We start from the raw sequence: 17,666 nt of genomic DNA, 5'->3' as shown, positions 1-17,666 counted from the left end.
AGAAATCAATGAAATCAAACCAGGAGGCCAATAAAGAAAATCAATGAAACTGAAAGCTGGCCCTTTGAAATGATGAACAAAATTGATAAACCTCTAGTTAGGTTAAGAAAACAGAAGACAAAAATTGCCAATGTCAGTATACCAGCAATGAATGGTTAGAACTTTAAAAACACAATAACAATAACTTATTAGTACCAAAATACTAAATACTTATGTATAAATCTAATAAAATATGTTTTATAAGATCTGATGAAAGAAGTCAACTAAATACATGGACCAATGTTTCATGTTCCTGTATAGGGATACTCAGTATTATCAAGATTTTGGTTTCTCCCAACTTGATCTACAGAGTTAATATAATCCCAAGAAGTTATTTTGTAGTTACTGACAAAGTCATTCTAACAGTTAATATGGAGAGGCAAAAGACCCAGAATAGCCAGCATAATATTGAAAAAGAAGGACAAAGTTGGAGGACAGACACTACCTGCCTTCAAGACTTACTCTCAAACTGCAGGAATCAGGATTGTGATATTGGTGAGAGAATAGACAAATATATCAATGGAGCAGAACAGAGAGCCCAGAAATAGACCCAGGTAGTCAACTCGTCTTTGATAAAGGAGAAAAGGCAATTCAATGGAGAAAGGATAGTATTTTTTAATAAGTGATGCTAGAATAAACAGTGGACCTCCACATGCAAAAAATAAATCTAGACACAGACCTTATACCTTTCACAAAAATAAAACTCAAGCCACAGACTGGAAGTAAGTCTTTATAAAACATTATCTGATGAACGACTGGTATCAAACTATGAAAATACAACGGTATCAAACTATAAAAAGAAAAAAAATAATTCTTTTTTTTCTTTTTATATTTCTTTTTATATTTAAATTTTTATATTTATATTTTTATATTTTAAAAGAGAATTCTTTTTTTTCTATACACAAAGAATTCTTAAAACTCAGCAACAAGAAAGCAACTCAGTTTAAAAATGGGCAAAAGATAATAGATATGTCATCAAAGATGTGCACTTGGTAAACACATTTTAAAAGATGTTCAACAACATGTTATTAGGGAATTGCAGATTTAAACAATGAGATACCACCATACACTCATTAAAATGGCTAAAATACAAAACACAGCACCAGTCGGTGCTGAGGAAGACGTGAAATAGCAGAAACTTTTCATTCACTGCTGGTGGAAATACAGAATGGTAGTTTGGAAGACAGTTCAGTGGTTTCTTGCAAAATTAAGTGTGCAGTCCCTTATATCTATTTAAATGAATTGGAAGCTATGTCCCCACAAAACCTGCACACGAATGTTTACAATAGCTTTATTCATAATTGCCCAAACTTGGATACAACCAAGATGTCCATCAATAGGCAAATGCATAAATAAACTGTGGTACATCCATACAATGGAATATTACTCAATGCTAAAAAGAGATAAGCTATCAAACTGCAAAAAGACACGGAGGAACTTTAAATGCATATCTCTTAAGTGAAAGAAACCAGTCTGAAAAGCCTACATGCTATATGACTTGAACTGTATGACACTCTGGGAAAGTCAGTACTATGGAGACAAGATCACGGATTGCCCCAGCTTAGGTGGAGGGAGGGATGAGTAGGTGAGAGCACAGAGGATTTTTAGGGCAGTGAAACTATTTTGCATGATACTGTGATGGTGGCTACATTTGTCAAAATCCATTGAATGTGAAACAGAAGAGTCAATCCTAATGTAAACTGTGGACTTCAGTTAAAAATAACGTATCAAAAAAACTATGTACCAATATTATGTATCAATAAGGCTCATCCTTTATAACAAATGTCCCAGCTAGTGCAATATGTTAGTGATAGGAGAAATTGTGTGTGGAAGGGACTTTATGGGAACTTTATTCTTTGCACTCAATTTTTCAGTAATCCTAAAACTGTTCCAGAAAATAAAGTTTGGGGTGCCTGGGTGGCTCATTCGGTTAAGCGTCTGCCTTTGGCTCAGGTCATGATGCCAGGGTTCCGGGATCGAGCCCTGCATCAGGCTCTCCACTCAGCGGTGAGTTAGCTTCTCCCTCTGTGATCTCTTCTGCTTTTGGGCTGTCTCAAATAAATAAATAACATCTTTTTAAAAAACAATTTAAAAAGTCCATTATTTTCTAAAAAAATGAAAAAAACAACTTTGAAGCACAAGATTATTTAATATGAACATAAAATATGTTGTGTATGTCATAAAATCAAGATTCTTGTGAAGGTTGGCTAACACTTCCATTTGATCCATAATGAAAAGGCTAACTTGGAATTGCTTTTAATGAAATAAATTTATTATGCCATCATTAATTCAATGGAGGAAAACTGATACAAGAGCTAGTTGCAGCTTTTAAGTATAACAGGAACTAAGTCTGTGAACGAACATTCAAATGTCTTAGGGGAACAATGAAAGGTAAGAAACCTGCTTTTCTCTGAGAAGCAAACAAAAAGTAGAGATAATTTTACAGTCTTTTGAATCCTTTGACTGAGTTCATCGTTTTAGAAATTACTGAAATAACATTATGTACTCTTGTTGCAAAAAATGCTAGTCACCACTGAGTAATTTGTTACTTTTTTCTAGCTAAATACTTGCAAAGATGAGAAATATACAAAAAGTATTCATTCAGAAAATTTCCGTAAGTTGATGGGTTTTTATAGCAGTTTTTAAATATACAGAGCCATAATTACTGGTAAAATTTATTTTACATATATAATAATAATAATTTTACATATATATAACATATATAAATATATATAATTTTACATATGTATTACAATATATATTACATATATAATAATAATAATAATTATTATTATTATTATATTATTAGCTGGGTTATAAACCCAGCAAAACCAAGGAAGAAATATGTTGAACAGTCTTATGAATTAAATAAAACCAACAAGGCTGGTGGTTTCATTGGCTTTCCTTATGGAAAACATCATTTGAGGTAACTAGCTGGAGGAACATACCCCATTATTTAAAGTAAGCACTAGGTTGATTGAAAAGCACTATGTGATATTCTCAAGTTTTTCTCATCAATCCTCAAAATGCCCTATGAAATAACTATCACTAGCCCTGTTTTGCAGGTGAGTCAATTGAAGACAGGTTAAGTAACTGACCCAACGTTGCACAGTTAGTATGTGGCTGGCAGTTAACAACCACACAGTCTTAATTAATTCAAGTCTAAGCACTTAGCCACTCTGTTCTCTTCACATTGATCTTCCTCTCCTACCTGCTCAAATCCTTTCACTGCTTACAGAATATAATTCTTGACTGGTGTTCATCTTCTGCACTGCATTTTAATGTTTCTACCTCATCTGTCTGTTCCCTCCTCTACAGCAATTTTGGAGCTCATTGGTTGTCACCTTATGTTATTTATCTTTTATGCATATATCCCATCTCCCACATTGGACTGTAAGTTCTTAGAATATGGACCACATCTCTGTCCAACCCCGTGTGACCCTGAGGCAGGAAGTGATTATGGCTGACAACCGGTGTGTGAAAATGTCCTGGAAATTCTCATTTGAGCCCTCCTAAAATAGCCTCGAATCCACATCCTGATCTCAGCACTTTCCAGAGAAAGAAACTAACCCTTCAGATGCTAAAGGACTTGTTAAGGAGGAAATACTCTATTTGTTTTCTTTCTGGAACATTTATTGTGTGCCAGCCACCAGCAGCAGGAGGGAAGACAGCAAAGAGATAGGAAGATGAACAAGAACAGTTCCCTTGTCTCCAGATGTGGACACCACGGTGAGAAGAAGCAGAAGACGCCCATAATGCAGTGTGAAAGTTCTATGTGCCCTCCTGGTCTCAAGTTGTGCTAAGCACCATCCTTGGTCAAAAGGGTCAGAGGGTCTTCACCAAGGAGGTGATGCCTACACTGAGCTTGGGTGGATGAGTAGGAGGTGATCCAGGGGTTCAGGCTCTCCAAGCAGAGGGGTCTGCATGTGCAAAGGCTCTGAGGCATGCCAGAGCCCAGAATATTTAGGAAGATTAAAGTCCCAGCTCAGTGTGGTTGGAAGAAAGGCTGGTTCCAGGTGGAAAGAGAAGAGCTGAGATTCAAGGAAAAGTAGGCAGGACTCAAGTCTGTAATTCAAGTTCCTGAATGGCAAGAACTTTGTGAGTACAGGAACTGAAGGACTTGACAAATTTTGTTCAGGGAAAATGCAGGCCAAGAATTTGTCATAATCAAGAGCAGTAAGAGAAATGGATTGGAGTGAATGAGATGGGATATAGATCAATTAGAAGTAAAAAAGAGAGAGATGCTCAGAGGTCAAGGAGTGTCACAGAAGTGAGGATGTAGAGGAGGGGGTGGGGTCAGGAGATGCAAGAGATAATCTGTAAGATGAGGGAGGGCTGGACAAGGACCTGGAGAATGAGCACTTCCAGCAGGGGTGATAAGGGAGGTACTGAGCCATAGGGCCTAGTGGCATTTGGGGGAAGAAGGCTGGAGCCTACTAACTTCTCCCTTTCTGGTTTTATGATGTGTTTTAAAGGACCTATCATGACTCTGGTATCCTCTAAAGTTTTAGAACCACTGCTATAGAAAGATGCAGTTATCATAAGACTGAACATGGGAATGCTGGGTTCCACCCTTGGTTTCTGATCTAGAAAGTCTGGCTTCAGGCATGAGCATTTGGTTTCTCAAAAACTCCCAGGGGCTGCTGCAGCTGCTGCTCCGGCAAGCCAGACTTGGAGAAGTCCTGCTGTCCCACTGACATTTGCCATTCCCTTCTTACCACTCTCCTTTGGCATCCTGGGCCATCTCTTTCCCGCAGGCCCACTCCTTACACTGGAAAACTCTGGAGCCAGAATACAAACAGAGACCCAAGGTACAGAGTTTTAAAATTTAGGGGCCAAGCTTAGAGTCTCCTTGGAGTTTCACACAGAAACATGGCCCTAGCCCTGCCAACCTTCATTCTCCTTCCACTTGAACTCAGTTCTGTGTAGCACTTGGCAGATTTTCTCCAAGTGTGGGGACACCGATGCCTACTAATCAAGCTTCCTTGAAGTCCCACTCTGCCCGCAACCCACCACCATCAACTAGGGACCCCTTGGACAGAGGGATCCGCCCTCAATGGACAACCAGGGGAAGGGGCCTTACTGGGCCTCAAAGCAGATTCAGAACCGTGGGGTCAGAAAAAGTCCCAGGATCCCAGGGTGAGAGCTTGGCTACAAGGGGCTGCCCAGGATTTGGATGAGTGCATCCCTTAGCCCTGGGACACCTCACACTGTGGGGAGGGACACAACTAGAAGAGGACCAGCATAAGGTCAGGTGAAGGTCAGGCCCAGGCCTAGGGTTAAGCATGGGACTGCTTTCCTAACCACTCCATCCGCTCCTGTTCAGCTTCTGTCACTGCCTCCCACGTCTCCAGCCTTCTTCACGAGAAGTTCTTAATTGGAAGAGTGTCTTTGAGAAAATATGTGAATCCCCTCAGAAAGTAGACAAAATCTTGACTGTATGAGGCTACATTTTTCTTGGGGGGAAAAATATTTTTGTTCTGTTCTCAAAGGGTCTGTGATCACTCCGTGCCAAAAAGATCAGCACCATTGCATTGCAGACCTCTCTTCTGAATCCCAGATCTAGAGATAAAGCTTCTCTAAATCCATGTCTTTCATACCTCATTCTGAAGGCTGAAACCAAGTCTGTCTTCTGCCCTAAACCTATTCTTTTTCCTGTGTTCCTTACTTCAGTGCATTGCGTCAAAAAACACCCTAAACTTTTTTTGTTTCCCACCTCCCTTTCATCAGTGCATCTGAATCTAGTCTCCTGATTCTTTCTCAAAATCACCACTGTACTCACTCCAACAATAATGCCTCGATCTCTCACTGGAGGAAAGTTTGAGAGCTTAGATCAGTACTGTTTTCTACTTCTTGCATGGATTTGGGGGCAAAATGGACCTGGAAAGTCGGGTTGAAGAAAGAGCATTGGAAAGCAAATCAGATTGGTCCAGGAATGTCTGCATCATGGCCAATAAGTCTATGATGAACTTTTATAATTAGATGTAGTGACGCATTTAATTTTCTTTAATTTGATTACAATAATTCCTCCATTACTATGAATTTTTCAACACTAGCAGTTCTCAAAAATGGTATTATTCCCATTCCTGGGTCAATATAATAAGCTCAGGTAATAAGGAGCATTAATATTCCATTAGGACACAGGAAAAAAAAAAATCAGTGTAGATGGTATCCAGATTGTTTATTTTCATCATCCTAAAGCTGATTTTAGTTTTTCTGAAAATGAAAGCAAACACAATGGATAGAGATACAGTCTTACATGAAATAATTAGTGAGGTGGTGCAGGGCCTGAATAGAGCCTGTGAGAGGAGGATTAAGAAAAGACTTAAAATTGTTATTTGAAAGTCAGAGAAAGACAAATACTACATGATCTCATTGATACGGGGAATTTAATAAAGAAAACAGATGAACATATGCTAAGGGGGAAAAGAAAAAAAGAGAGGGAAACAAACCTAAGAGACTCTTAAGGACAGAGAACAAATGAGGTTGATGGAGGGAGTTGTTGGGGGATGAGTGAGATGGGTGATGGGTATCGAGGACACTTGTTACAATGAACACTGGGTGTTGGAAGTGATGAATCACTGATTTTATTCCAGAAACCAGTATTGCACTGTACGTTAATTACTAAAATTTTAATTTAAAAAGTTTTTGGGAGCCTGGGTGGCTGAGTTCCATAAGTAACTGCCTTTGACTCTGGTCATGATCCCGGAATTCCCCGGGATGGAGTCCCACATCCAGCTCCCAGCTCCACAGGGAGTCCGCTTCTCCCTCTGACCTTCTCCCCTCTCATTCTCTCTCTCTTTCAAATAAACAAACTCTTTTCTTTAAAAAAAAAAAAAAAAAGTTAATTAAAAAGCGGTCATTTGCTCCATCAAAAACTCTTCTGCTTTGAATTCCTTCAAATTATGTAGAAGCTAAATATAATCCTGCACGTAGACATGGCAGTTCTCAAAATTATGTACAAACACCATTTTTAGAATGTAAATACCTAAAAGAGTCTGAATTTTACTAAAAAGTATCCCGTGAAAAATAGCGCCCTTTAACAAGTTAGTCTAATGCCAGTTTAAATTCTCCAAACCTGTGGACCACAAATTCCTCTGTGAAGAGTGATTTCCATAGCATCAAACAATGTCATCGACTTAAGATCTCACATTACGGATGGTGAAGCAGAATCCCAAGGGGGTAAGTTAATTCCCCAAAGTTAGAATTAAAAGTGAACCAGATTTTTGTTTGAGACTAGTCATCTCAGTTGAACACAAGAGGTTGTGAAATAATCATCCAGTTTATTCAGACCTCTCTAGGATCAGTCCAACACAGAACATTTGTGGGGCCAGGAGAAACGTCTGGAATGTGCTCCCTGGTTACGTGTGTACGTGCAGGCTTGGCCTCAGTCGTTACCCTCCACCTCACAGATAGAAAATGAAGCTCAGAAGGATTGGATGACAGTCCCACAGAGTGTCAGGAATTCAGTTTCCACCGCCAGGAAAAATACCCTACAGGACGACTTAAACTTCCCGGCGCTAGGGGTCGCCAGAACACTTGAGTTTATCTAAAGGAACCCAAGTCTTCACCGGCCGGAAGTTCCTTTACCCCCAACAAAGAGGGAACGCCGTCACGTGGACCAATCAGATTGCCCTACGCAAGGCCGGCATTTCGCTAACTCATCCCGGTTGTCCTCGCCAAGAACGCTGACGTTAGCCAATCAGCGCGGCCTGAAGCCGGCGTGCGTCTGGCGTCAGAGGTGGGGTGGAGCCAAGTTGGAATTTTGGCGGGTCCGGCTGTAGGACGCGAACCGGCTCGGAAGAGGGTGAGAGAAGTCGGAGTCTGGGTGTGGGGGTGACCCTCCGGCAGCTGGGAAGGGCGGCCGCCACGCGGGTCTGTGGGAAGGTTGAAGAGCTCCGAGGGCGAGCAGCGTGGAGCCCGGGGAGGTCAGGCGGGCGAGACTGGAATTGGGCGAGCTCGGTGTCCGAGCGGCCGGGTGGGCGCCGGCTGAGGAGCGACCGAAAGGTAGGGAGGGGCCCCTCTCAGAAGCACTCGGGAGGTGCCAGGCATCGGGCCGTCGTCTATACTTAAGGGGCCGGATTTGGTTTTTTCCTGAAGAAGGCTTTTAAAATGCCTGCGAAATGCGTGCCGTGTGGACTTAACATTCATTTTTTTAAAAATTCATGATTTGCTAATAGTCCTTGAATGTGTGCCTCTGCCGGCCTCCAGACATAAATTATTTATGAATTATTTATGCCCGCACGAAGCTTAGAATCTCAAGAGAGTAACATAACAAACAGGCACCCCGCAGTGGAAAGTGTAGTAAAGTCGCGAAAAGGCTGAGGTGTGAGAGGGTGCCAACGGGGCCGCTCGGGTAGGGTGGTGTGGAAGGCTCAGAAAATCGATGCCTACGGGGGAGCCGAAGGGATGAGAAGGAGCTAGGGGAGCGCTTTCTAAAGAGCCGGAGACCTGAGAGCGCTCAGTGTGTTCGGGAAGATGAAGGCAGTCTAGTCTGAGGAGAAATAGGCAAGGGACAGACTATCCATTTCCTCATAGACTTTTAAATTTGGTTCAACCAATGAAAAATCACTAAAGAGGTCTTTGGGGGGGTTTGTTTTGTTTTAATTAGAGAGAGAGAGCTCCTGCAGGAGAAGGAAAAGCAGATTCCCCACTGAGTGGGGAGCCCCCCATGGAGCTGGATCCCAGGACCCAGAGATCATGACCTGAGCCAAGCCAGACGCTTGAGGGACTGAACCACCCAGGCCGCCCCTTTAAAGACTTTTTATTGAAGGAATACCACGATCCAATGTACGTTCCTAGAAAAATACTAAGAAAAGAAAAGATTATGGTGGCTGCTGTTTGGAGAAGAGATAACAAAGAGACCAATACCAGAAGCCCATGCAGTAGGTTCAGGGAAAAGATAGAGCAGTATTTTGGAGACAGACCTGATGGCAGTTGTTGGGTGGTCCTGAATGTGAGGGTGAGGTAGAGTACACAGCTTTGAGGGGGAAAGGGCGGTTGGTTATAGAGATAATACAACAGTTGGATAACCCTCGGAAAGCTTATAGTCCAGCAGGTTTCCCAGGAGACTCTCAACACAGTGTGGTGCACATGGTACTTCCATAGAAATATTTGTTGAATAAAAAGAAAGCATCATAATTAATACTTGATATTAGACATACCAAGGTTAGCTGTAAAGCTCATCAGTTAAATAATAGCTTGGGAAATTTGTACTTTTTTCTTGCAGTTATTAAAATTAATTTAATGGGGGTGCCTGGGTCGCTCAGTCATTTAAGTATCTGCCTTTGTGTCAGGTCATTGATCTCAGAGACCTGGGATGGAGCATGTTTCGAGCCTGCTCAGCAGGGAGGCTGCTTCTTCTTCTCCCTTTCCTGCCCCCACTCCCCTTGTGCATGCTCTCTCTCTCAAATAAATAAAATCTTTTTTTTAAAAAAAGTCAATTAAATGAAAGAAGAGCAATGCACAGAATAATATGATTTTACCCTTCTTTTAGCTCTGCCAACACTGAGTTTTGCTGAGTAGTATTGAATTGAAATCCTGATGTGACTAAGGCTGCAGTTGAGTAGAACCACCCACTAGACTGCCATGGATAAGGTTGCCGTCACATGTGTCATAGTAAATAAAATGGGATCGTAGCCCTAATATTTAGACCACTCTCAATAATACTTGTTCACAATCCGTCCCATCGGTGTAATCTAGTACCCTACAAAGGGTACATCAACTGAGTTTCTAAAACCATAGTTGAAAGTCAAGGTGAAGGGAGATGGTGTTGGTAGGTGGAGATGAGAAGTGGTCAGATTCTGGATGAATTCTGAGCTTCAAGCCTGTAGGATTTGTGAGATCCTAGATTTGTTGCCTATGAGTTGTGAGAGGGGACAATCAAGGGTGACTTTTCCCGTGTTGATTTCATAGCCTAGCCAAGATTTGACATTACTGCCATCTTCTGGGCACCTGATTCTCCTTGGAAGCTCTCAATCACAACTCCTCTTGACAGCATGGATGGTAAGTTCTCTTTATTTCATGGAAAACCACCCTTTTGTCCACAGTCTTATTTATTTTACTTGCAAAATAGTGAAAATAGGTATACCCCACCCTCAAGTATTTTCTCAGTGGTTCAGAGAAGATCTCACTTTAGTCAGTGAATGTTATTTGTTTCAATCAGGTGGGATTTTTATCTCCTGGCAGCATTGATTGTCTTTCATAATAATGATAGTTGGCATGTACTTACAATGTGCCAAGCACTATTCTAAGGTCCCTACTTATATTAACTTCCTTAGTCCTCTGAGCAACTGTATTTTTTAGACTGGAAGACAGATGGTTAGTAATTTGTCACGGGTGAGATTGCCAGAGCAGGGATTGGAACCCAGTTTGACTTCAGAGTTCACAATTAATAATGAAGTCTGTTGAAATGGTTTTATCTAGCTCTGGGTTAAACTCTTATAGTCCTTTCTAATTTTATACCCTGCCCTTTTCAAAAAAGTAGAACCAAATGTTGAAATTCCTCATGCTATAATAACATGTGACATTGATTGTACCTTTGGTAAAATAATAGTGTCCTGTTTCCAAAAATCATCAAAATGCCTTCTGGGCAGTTAATTTAATATAAAGTATAATTATTTGCTGGAAGACAGTTATGAGAGTAAGTGGTGAATGGTATGTGTTCTCTAAGAAATCATTGTATCTAATAAACATTGATTTGATTAGCATGGTGTTAATAATTTGGTTCAGTACAGATGGAATCAAAGCATTTACTGGTTCTGGGCATACATGGTTGAACAAAATCCTTGCTTCTATTCTAGTACAGAGAGCAAGATTGTAACAAATAAGTAGGAAAATATCAGGTAGTTGGTACAATGGAAGATACTAGAATGAATTTGTATGCTGAGAGAAATGCTCCAAAAGACAGGAAATAATGGGTGATGTGGAGATGAGAGCTGGTGCTTATAGGCTTAAGTCCTTGAGGAGCTAAAAGGAAGAGGGTCCGGTGTATAAATGGAATGAGGAAACACGGAGATTAGGTCAACATAACATGGAAAAGACAGGATTTTCTGTGCTGACTGAGTTAAACCAGGGTGGGCGGTATCACGGGATTAGACCTGGTGCTCTCATGAAAGAAAATGGGTTCAAGGAAGGGTATGGAGCCACTTGGCCACATTTGTCACCTGGGACTCCCAGTGGTATGAGCCAAGGCCTCTTGGGGTGTGCTGTCTTCCATAGCTGGTAGCCAGACAGAGGGGGGCCTCTTGGCTCTATTGAGGGAATGTGGCTGTCTCACCCAGAGCACAGGGAGCCAGATTGCCTCTTCTCTCTTCCTGCACCCTGCAGTTGGAGTGTTGACTCAGCAATTCAGATAAATCATTATGCAACCTCTGACTTTAAGCTTTAGACCCTTTTATCAGATTCTAGGCCACGAGTTTGGCTACTGGCTGTTTTCCATCTGCTAAGAGTGCAGAGTAGTGGAAAGAATATTGGTTTGCTGGTCTAGAGATCTCCATCCTTTTTTTTTTTTTTTTAAGATTTTATTTATTTATTTGACAGAGATCACAAGCAGGCAGAGAGGCAGGCGGACAGAGAGGAAGGGAAGCAGGCTCCCCGCTGAGCAGAGAGCCCGATGTGGGGCTCGATTCCAGGACCCTGGGATCATGACCTGAGCTGAAGGCAGAAACTTTAACCCACTTTAACCCAGGCACCCCTAGAGATCTCCATCCTAAGTCAGGCTCCTGTGCTGACATGTTTCACCATATGGTCCTGAACAGGCCTTTGACCTCTCTGTACTTCAGCCCTTATCTTTGAGGTGAAGAGGGTGTGTGAAATAGCCTTAATGTCTCTGCTTTAAAATGGCTCAGATTTATTAAGGACTAATGCCCAAATAGGGGGGAAAAGGAGGGGCACAGAAAATAAACAAATCAAGAAAGAAGAAATCCAAAGGGCCAATAAACATAATTCTTTGCCTTCCGAGAATTCCGGAAATGCAAATCAGAACAGTGAGATGCCTTTTAAAATCATCCATCAGACTAGCAAGAAATTTTAAGTGACATATCAGATATTGGTGAGATGGTAGGAAGAAATGGTACTTGCATGCAGTGCTAGTGAGGGTATAACCACTTTGGGACTAGTTTGTCAGTATCTAGGAAAGCTGAAAAATGTGCATATGCAATAGTCCAGCAATTCCACTTCTGATAGGTATTTCCAGGAAACTCACACATATTGCAGGACACATTCGTGGTTGCTGGATAGTTTGTGATGGGAAAGAATTGGAAATGGCCCATATATTGGATTGGATTAAAAATATGGAGTGGATTGGATTAAAAATATGAGTTAATAAAATGTGATAGTTTTACTATAGAATGCCCTCTAGTCATTGAAAGAAGTAAACTAGAACTCTATGTTTTGATTTAGATTAATTATACATGCAATGTTGAATGAAAAAGTGAAAAGTAGACTAGAAAGATATACCAAAATTACAACACTTAATTGCAGTGGGGCATGGAGGCAGTGGAAGGAATTGGCTAAGATTTGGCACAATAAACTTCATAAACTTTTTTTTTTCTTAAGTCATGCAGTGTAAAGGCAAGCAAACATGACAATGGCCAATTCCGGGTGATGAAATATAAGTACATTTTATGTAATTCTTTGTGTTTTCCCTACACTTGAAATTTTTTTTCCTCAAATAATTAAAAAGAGCCTAAATGTATGTTTAGTGTGTTTTTGAATTATTCCCATTATTATGGATTGGGTTTCTTGGAAGTTGGCATGCAGGCAGGTGCTTATCAGCTGAAGTAGCACAGGTGAAAGGACACAGCCCTGTGCATGGTGCACTGGGTTCACTAAGCAGATACCAACCTCTTCCTCCTTAGCCCGGTGCCCTCTAAGCACCTGGGGAGATGAAAGATGGACACAAGAACAAGGCAAAATGGTGAATCAGCAGAGTCATTTCAATTGCCTTATTAATGGTGTATGTTTTAATTCATTGTGCTTGTCATTGTTGGTTTTTCTCAGGTACGTTTACATTCTGTCATTCTTCTTTCTGCACAGGGGAGGAAGATGATTTGTCTCTGCTGACTGCGCTGCTAGAGGAGAATGAGTCTGCCTTAGATTGTAATCCAGAAGAGGGTCACCCCTTGACCCAGGGGGATGGCGAACCCGACGCATATGATGAGCTCTTTGATGCAGATGGTGATGGTGAATCTTACTCCGAGGAGGCTGCTGATGGAGACCTGGAAGAGACTGAAGAGCGAAAGGAAAATTTGGCCACTCTCTTTGGAGATATGGGGGACTTAACAGATGAAGAAGAAGTTTCCACACAGCAATCACCTAAAAATAGAGTCCTTTCCACTCCTGCTCCCAATCAGGGAAAAACTAATCAAGAGTTGCAAGGTGCCCTAACTACTTGCTCTTCTAATTTCAGAATACACTAGATGGGAGCCAACAGTTTTCATCAAAATAGCTGCTGAGTCAGGGTGGTGATAAATGATTTGGCCAAAAAAAAGGGTGGGAATTAGTAGATGAGACATTTCAGGCTGCAGAGGCCCCTGTCCCAGTGTCAGCCAGCTATAACTAGTCCTTCCCATAATGGCTCCACCAGCTTTCGTGCCTATTACAGAAAAATCTTCACTTAGAGGTTTATATGCGTGTAGAGCCAGGGGTAGGACTGTAGGCTTCTCCTTCTTCTATTTGGGCAGGAGGCCATTTATGAACAGAAGCTTTGAGGAGTGCCCTTTTCTAATTTGTGACATTGTCTCACATATTTTGAAATTGTAATCAAATTCATTGGTTGTCTATTTCTTCTAATAGAGGAGCCGCATTTATTGCATTAATTATGGTATTCACTTTATGATATAATAATCATTCCCTGACACCTAAAAACTTGTTGGGAATATGCTTCTGTGATATTTGTTAGTAGTACCAGTTTGTAACTAGCTTAGGTATTAGAGGCTTGATTACTGAAAATACGAAGTTTATTTCCCTGAAGAACCTCTTTGAAGTACCAAAGTTAATGGTAGTTCTCAATATGTGACTATATTGTGGGTCTCGGGGTTTTAAGGTGGGGAGTGGACACCAAAAATCATTCCAACATTTTGATCATGTATAGTATTTCTTCTGCTGTGGATCTTAAATCAATACATTTTTTCTTCCCTAGATGAATTAAGGAAGTTACAAGAACAGATGAAATCCTTACAGGAACAGCTAAAAATAGCAACACTTAAGCAGCCTGCAAGTCCTTCCCTTCTGCCTAAATCTGGTAATCAAACTGTAATTCTAGGAATAGTGTGCAATTCTGTTGTTAAGAAATTATAGCATTTTTTCTGCATTCAGCTGCTGGTAAAATAGACTTTGAGCCCCTTTCTAAATTTTCTTTGTGAATTTCTTTTTCTTTTAATAAAGTAGAGAAGTCTCCACGCTCCCCTCTTAAAGAGAAGAAAGTTCAGAGAATTCAGGAGTCAACATGCTTCTCTGCAGAGCTCGATGTCCCTACTCTACCAAAAACCAAGCGAGTGGCTCGGACACCAAAGATTTCACCTGCAGGTATAGTAGTCAAGGCCTCTCTGGTTTTTCACTACTCTTGCTCTATTTAAAAGTCAATTTGACACTGTCATATATGTGTGCCTGGGGCACTGTCATACCTTTCTGGTTGGGGAGGGCCAGGGGTCTATCTTATCTGCCCATTGAGAAAATTAAATTTGTTGGGAATGAGAGCCATGTGGTATATTTTGTGATCTTTCCTTACATCTCAGAGTGCTTAGAAATTCCTTAGATAAAGAGTAGCTATATTTACTAAAAGAGTGAATTGAATTTTTTTAAACTCTATAGTCTTCAGTTGACTTGAATTATAGTTAAGTATAACCACTGGATTTAGTTCCCAGGCAATCCAGAGATTGACTCTTTGGGCCCCTGAGTTCAAGCACAGATTCCTTTTAAAATGGCTAAGTTTTATTTGAAGCCAGATTGTATTAAAGCAGAATACATTCTTTAGAAAAGACTTCTTTGCCCAGAGTAGAGACATGTACTCAAGTATAATTCTGGTTCAGCCCACATGTAAGCAAGCACAGATAAAATGAAAAATATCTATGACCCCCATGTATTGATTTTGTTGCACTGCCTCAGTTTGCACATGGTAATACTTTGAAAGATCTAAGACAAAATGGTCTGGTTACTCAGAGTAAACAGCATATTATTGATCACTCATGTTCAAAAAGGCCCTTTTAAATAGCAGTGGCATAAGACACAATAGCAGAGAATAACAGCTTCTCCATATTCACATTTGAAACAAATTATATATTCCATGTATCCATTTATGAATGGCATCCTTCCCTTTAGGACCTTTGACTTTAATAAGGTGTTTCATTAAGTAGTATCCAAAGTTAAGTTTTGAGGGGGTGAGGCATGGGCAGGCTTTCTAGAGATTCTAAAGTTCTAGGGTTGTCCTGACCCTGGAAGCTTATGATGATGACCCAAAGTCTCTTTGAGGATAAAACAATACAGTGTTATTTCAGAGAAAATACATTTATTAAGGAAAATATCCAAAATATCCTGACTTTCAGGAACATTATCAAACACTTCTGAAGTAAGAAAACTAACTATATTGGGGATATTTAATGCAACCAAGTCAGTAGAATTCCCTGGTCCCCCTAGTTCCCCACCCCCTTCCCCACCACCACCACAAATGAAATGAAATGGAATAGAATGGGATGAGATGAAACCAGAGACAAAGAAAGGGAAGCTAACATTGGGTTTTCTTCAGGTCACAGTTGATCTACACACAAATCACTAATTGATCCCTGAAGGAGGGCTCTTACTCCCTCGTGGAGTCTACCACAGCAATCTGTATATGGGGAATACTCAGTCAATGTCATTGCACAAAGGATTTGTATTTGAGAGCAGCACTATAATATAGGCGCCACCTGTTACATGTGACTTTTTAAGTTTAAATTAGATTAAATAAAATTAGACCTTCATTTCTTTGGAAACACTATTCCATTTTAAGTGCTCAGTGGCCCCATATCAGACTGCATCAGTGTATAACCTTTCCATTGTCACAGGAAGTTCTTTCGGGCTACACTGCAGAAGTTTGGAGGATAGTACAGAAATGGTCTTGTGGGCGTCCTTTGTTCTCAAGATTTTATTATTGTATATGTTGATTTTAAAAGAAGCAATTCTATAAAAACAAATTTTGTAAGGATCAGTGGGATATTTTTTCTTTTAACTTTTATGTTAATTTTCTAGAGCCCAAAAGCACATCTTCAAAGATGACAAATACACCTCCCCAACCACTCCGAACTACTCCTGGAAACAAACCTAGTGGGTTGGCCAGAGATCACAGCACAGGAACCCCCAGGAGTTCAGGGGAACCGGCTCAGGCAGTGGTCTCCGTGGAAGCCTTCTCAGGCCTGAGGCTCAGGTCAGTAACTGTAGAGCCCTCACATTTGGTTCTTATGGCATCACTAGATGCTTTGTCTTCCTTCCCAAGGATTAAGCCTTTTTGAAATAATGTGTTTGTACAGCAGATCCACTTAACACCAATATCTCTTGAATTTGGCAAAATTTGGTGTTAAGATGAGCCATAGCATTCAGTACAGTTTGATTGTGAAGTGTTTAAAGAATGTATTTTCATTTATTCATTTAATATGAATATCTGTAAAAAGGAAGTGGACAAATAAATAATAGTTTATTTAATCAGAAACAGTGATGGAGACTATATTTAAGCCCGTAAAGGTATATACAATTTAACCAGAATAGTAGTACCTTCTTGTAACTAATGTTAAGAAAAGTATCTGTGCTCTTTTTCCTACAATGCCAGGTAATCTCTTAATTAGAATAATAATCGAATCCTTGCTGGTTTCTTGACCCAGGCGGCCCCGAGTGTCTTCCACAGAGATGAACAAGAAAATGGTTGGCAGAAAACTGATCAGACTATCTCAGCTCAAGGAAAAGATGGCAAATGAGCAGCTAGAAGAAGTAGACTGGGTGACTTTCGGGGTTATATTGAAGAAAATCACTCCACAGAGTTCTAATAGTGTAAGCCTACTGATTTCTTAACTGCTCCATCACAAGCTGACCATGGGTGCTCATGTTCATGATTTCTCTACCTTAAGCCTGTCAGTATTTTATTTTGAGAATGCTGCTAGTAAGTTCGCAGATTGCCTCACCATAGTTGGATTGCTGTCTAAAGGTTAAATTTGTAAAGAATGCCCTGCAATAATAAGACCTGGTTGTACAGAGTCCTTGGGCTTTTCATTGTATTATTACTGCTGCATTTCACTTGTCATTGTTTTGGGGGTACATGTGGTGGCCCCCTTCTCTCCCCTCTTGTGGGAGAGAAGCTGAGTTTCTAGATGCTCCAGCCTAGAAGGAAGAGGTCAATCTCAGAAGTTCTGAAATTGCCATCCTGTGGCAGCACAGTGGATCTTAGAAAAGTTCTAACAGGTTTTAAAATCGCACTTGACTGAGAGGTAACGGGAAGATGAGTTTGTGGCCTGGCAACTCAGAAAACCTGGGGCCTGAGCCTCAATCTCCCTAGCTATGTGAACTTAGGTTGATCTTTAATCTTTGAGAACGTCCATTTCCTTCTTTGTAAAAGGAAAGAATTGGCTTTTGGTTAGACCAGAATTCTCACTGAGCTCTCA

At 40.7% G+C, this 17,666-nt stretch overlaps 1 protein-coding gene across 5 annotated transcripts in view; it reads left to right on the top strand.

Moving 5' to 3' along the window:
• The first annotated feature begins 7,790 nt into the window (after window positions 1-7,790).
• The window catches only part of MCM10 (minichromosome maintenance 10 replication initiation factor), a 41,856-nt gene continuing 31,980 nt past the window's right edge, over window positions 7,791-17,666 (top strand). For 2 of the 5 annotated variants that reach the window (XM_059404305.1, XM_059404304.1), the window contains exons 1-7: window positions 7,853-8,046; window positions 9,955-10,044; window positions 13,078-13,419; window positions 14,183-14,284; window positions 14,428-14,568; window positions 16,267-16,441; window positions 16,893-17,058. In XM_059404305.1, coding sequence (XP_059260288.1) covers window positions 10,038-10,044; window positions 13,078-13,419; window positions 14,183-14,284; window positions 14,428-14,568; window positions 16,267-16,441; window positions 16,893-17,058 — 933 coding nt within the window. In that variant the 5' untranslated portion in view covers window positions 7,853-8,046; window positions 9,955-10,037. The other 3 variants (XM_059404307.1, XM_059404306.1, XM_059404308.1) reach the window with 3 other exon arrangements.

Source organism: Mustela nigripes, chromosome 6, assembly GCF_022355385.1.
Source record: "Mustela nigripes isolate SB6536 chromosome 6, MUSNIG.SB6536, whole genome shotgun sequence".
NCBI lineage: Eukaryota > Metazoa > Chordata > Mammalia > Carnivora > Mustelidae > Mustela > Mustela nigripes.
Note: the sequence above shows the minus strand (reverse complement) of the source record. Positions and strands in the feature narration are given on the sequence as shown.